Source organism: Grus americana, chromosome Z, assembly GCF_028858705.1.
Source record: "Grus americana isolate bGruAme1 chromosome Z, bGruAme1.mat, whole genome shotgun sequence".
Taxonomy (NCBI): Eukaryota; Metazoa; Chordata; class Aves; order Gruiformes; family Gruidae; genus Grus; species Grus americana.
Window position 1 is genome coordinate 42262377 of NC_072891.1, and position 2346 is coordinate 42264722.

The 2346-nt window shown below is 68.6% G+C and overlaps 1 protein-coding gene across 2 annotated transcripts; it reads left to right on the forward strand.

Annotated features, from left to right (window-relative positions):
* The first annotated feature begins 1084 nt into the window (after positions 1–1084).
* On the forward strand, positions 1085–2119 carry FOXB2 (forkhead box B2). 2 transcript variants are annotated; one of them, XM_054810273.1, is made up of 2 exons: positions 1085–1442; positions 1554–2119. In XM_054810273.1, the coding sequence occupies exons 1-2, from the start codon at positions 1085–1087 to the stop codon at positions 2117–2119; spliced, it is 924 nt and encodes a 307-aa protein (XP_054666248.1). The 2 variants fall into 2 exon arrangements, with proteins under 2 accessions (XP_054666248.1, XP_054666247.1); XM_054810272.1 differs by having other exon boundaries at positions 1085–2119.
* The last annotated feature ends 227 nt before the right edge of the window (positions 2120–2346 follow it).

The window sequence follows — 2346 nt, forward strand, 5'->3', positions numbered from 1 at the left end:
CTTGGCGCCCGTTTGCCCGGGATGCGTGTCTTGACTCGCTCCTGGGACGAGGAAGGACCTCGCCCGTTTTCCACCTCCTGGTGCTGCGGTACCCCGGCAAGGCCCTTCGCGCTTGCTGCTCGGAGCCGGGTTGTGCGGGAACGAGAGGCCAATGGGGAGGAAAGTGGATAAGGGGGCTGCGAAAGGGCTGTGTGGCAGAAGGGGGCGGAGGGACCTTCTTTGCTCGGGCTGCTGTTTCCCTGCCCTGTGTTTTGAAAGCGAATCTCGCTCTCACATGGCGTTTCCTCAGCCCCCCTGGCTCCACCTCGCCCTGCTGAGGAGGTGTGAGTGAGAGGGGAGCCGGGGAGCCGCTTCTCGCTCCTTTTCCACGAGACGCCAAGTCCCCGAGCCGCTGTCATGTGATAGCAAGAGAGCAGGAGCTGCGGGGGTCTCCCGACTCGGGCATCATTACAAAACCGCGTCGGAGCGCCCAGCCCCGTCACTGCCACGGCAGCCGCCGCCCCGCTCGCCTCCTCTCCTCCCCCCGCCGGCTCCCGGCGCTCCCCTCCGCCGCCAGCCGCAAACTTTTAAGGGGGCATTGGACTGAGTGGTGAGAGAGGCGTTTTTATTTCCTTCCTCTCCGTCTCTGCAGAGGTCCGGGGTAATTTCGTGCTCCGAGCTCTCGGTGCGTGCGGAGCATCAACTCCAACAGAGTGTGCCAGGCGGCAGCGGGGAAGCCCGAGAGACTCGGCAGCCTCCGGCAGGAAAGCGGGGACACCAGCGGGGGCCAGGACCTACCTCTGCCCCGTACCCTCCGGGGCCTCGCGGCCTGGGCGGCAGCCACCTCTCCGGCAAGCGGCGGGGCGGCGAGGCAAGCGCAGCCCGCGGGACGACGGTCCCTGAAGGACCCGTGCGCGGAGCCCACCGGCGGGCCTCAGGACGGTCGCGGTCACGCGTGGGCCAGGCGGGTGGCGCCCAGGATGTAAAGGCGGCGGCGGGGCAGAGCAGCGCGGTCCCCGGCATCCCGAGCCCGCTGTGCGCGGGGCAGAGCGGCGCCCGGCGCGGCAGGGTCGTGCGGCCGCGGGTGGGCTGCGGAGGGGCGGCGATGCCCAGGCCGGGGAAGAGCTCGTACAGCGACCAGAAGCCGCCCTACTCCTACATCTCCCTGACGGCCATGGCCATCCAGCACTCGGCCGAGAAGATGCTGCCCCTGAGCGACATCTACAAGTTCATCATGGAGCGGTTTCCCTACTACCGGGAGCACACGCAGCGCTGGCAGAACTCCCTCCGCCACAATCTCTCCTTCAACGACTGCTTCATCAAAATCCCGCGCCGCCCCGACCAGCCGGGCAAAGGCAGCTTCTGGGCGCTGCACCCGGACTGCGGGGACATGTTTGAAAACGGCAGCTTCCTCCGCCGCCGCAAGCGCTTCAAGGTCCTGCGCCCCGAGCATCACCTGCCGGGCGGCGGCGGGCCGGGCGGCGGTGCGGGGGGCGGCGGCCCCGGCAAGCCCCCGGCGCCCGCCCCGCACATGGTGCACTACTTCCACCCGCACCCGCCGCCGCCGCCGCCGCCTCCACCGGGCAAGGTGCCCGGGCTGGCGGGCTCCGAGGCGGCTGTGGCCGCCGCCGCGGCCGCCGCCGCCGTGGGGAGGCTGCCGCAGTTCTCGCCCTACGGGAGCAGCCAGCCCTCGGGCTTCAAGCATCCCTTCGCCATCGAGAACATCATCGGCAGAGATTACAAGGGCGTGCTGCAGGCCGGCGGGCTGCCGCTGGCCTCGGTGATGCACCACCTGGGCTACCCGGTGCCCAGCCAGCTCAGCAGCGTGGTGAGCTCCATGTGGCCGCACGTGGGGATGATGGACTCCGTGGCCGGCGTACCCGTGTCCCCCGACTACGGACCCTTCGGGGTGCCCGTAAAGGCGCTCTGCCACCCGCCGGCACAGACCATGCCCGCCGTCCCAGTGCCCATCAAGCCGGCGCCAGCGATGCCCGCCGCCTCGGCCATCCCCGCTCTGACGGTCGCCGCCTCGCAGATCTGCCCCGCCGCTTCCCCGGCCGCTGCTTCGCTGCTGGAACAGGCCGCGAACAACACCCCCGAGGGCAAGGGCTCCCTCCACTCCGTCCTGGTGCACTCCTAAAGGGCGGGGGGTCGGGGGGAGAGGGGCCCCCAGGCTCCCAGGGGAGAGGATACGGGGGTCCAGGGCATGCGTACGGCTCGGAAACCCGATCGATCTCATGACTATACCCTTGCTGGTGTCTGTGTTTATATTGTGTACAATCAGATTATTTGAGAGCCAGGTCGCAGGTAAGAGCTTTTATCGTCGTTAAATATCGTTAGTGGCGGAGAGGTGATGTGAAAAGTCGT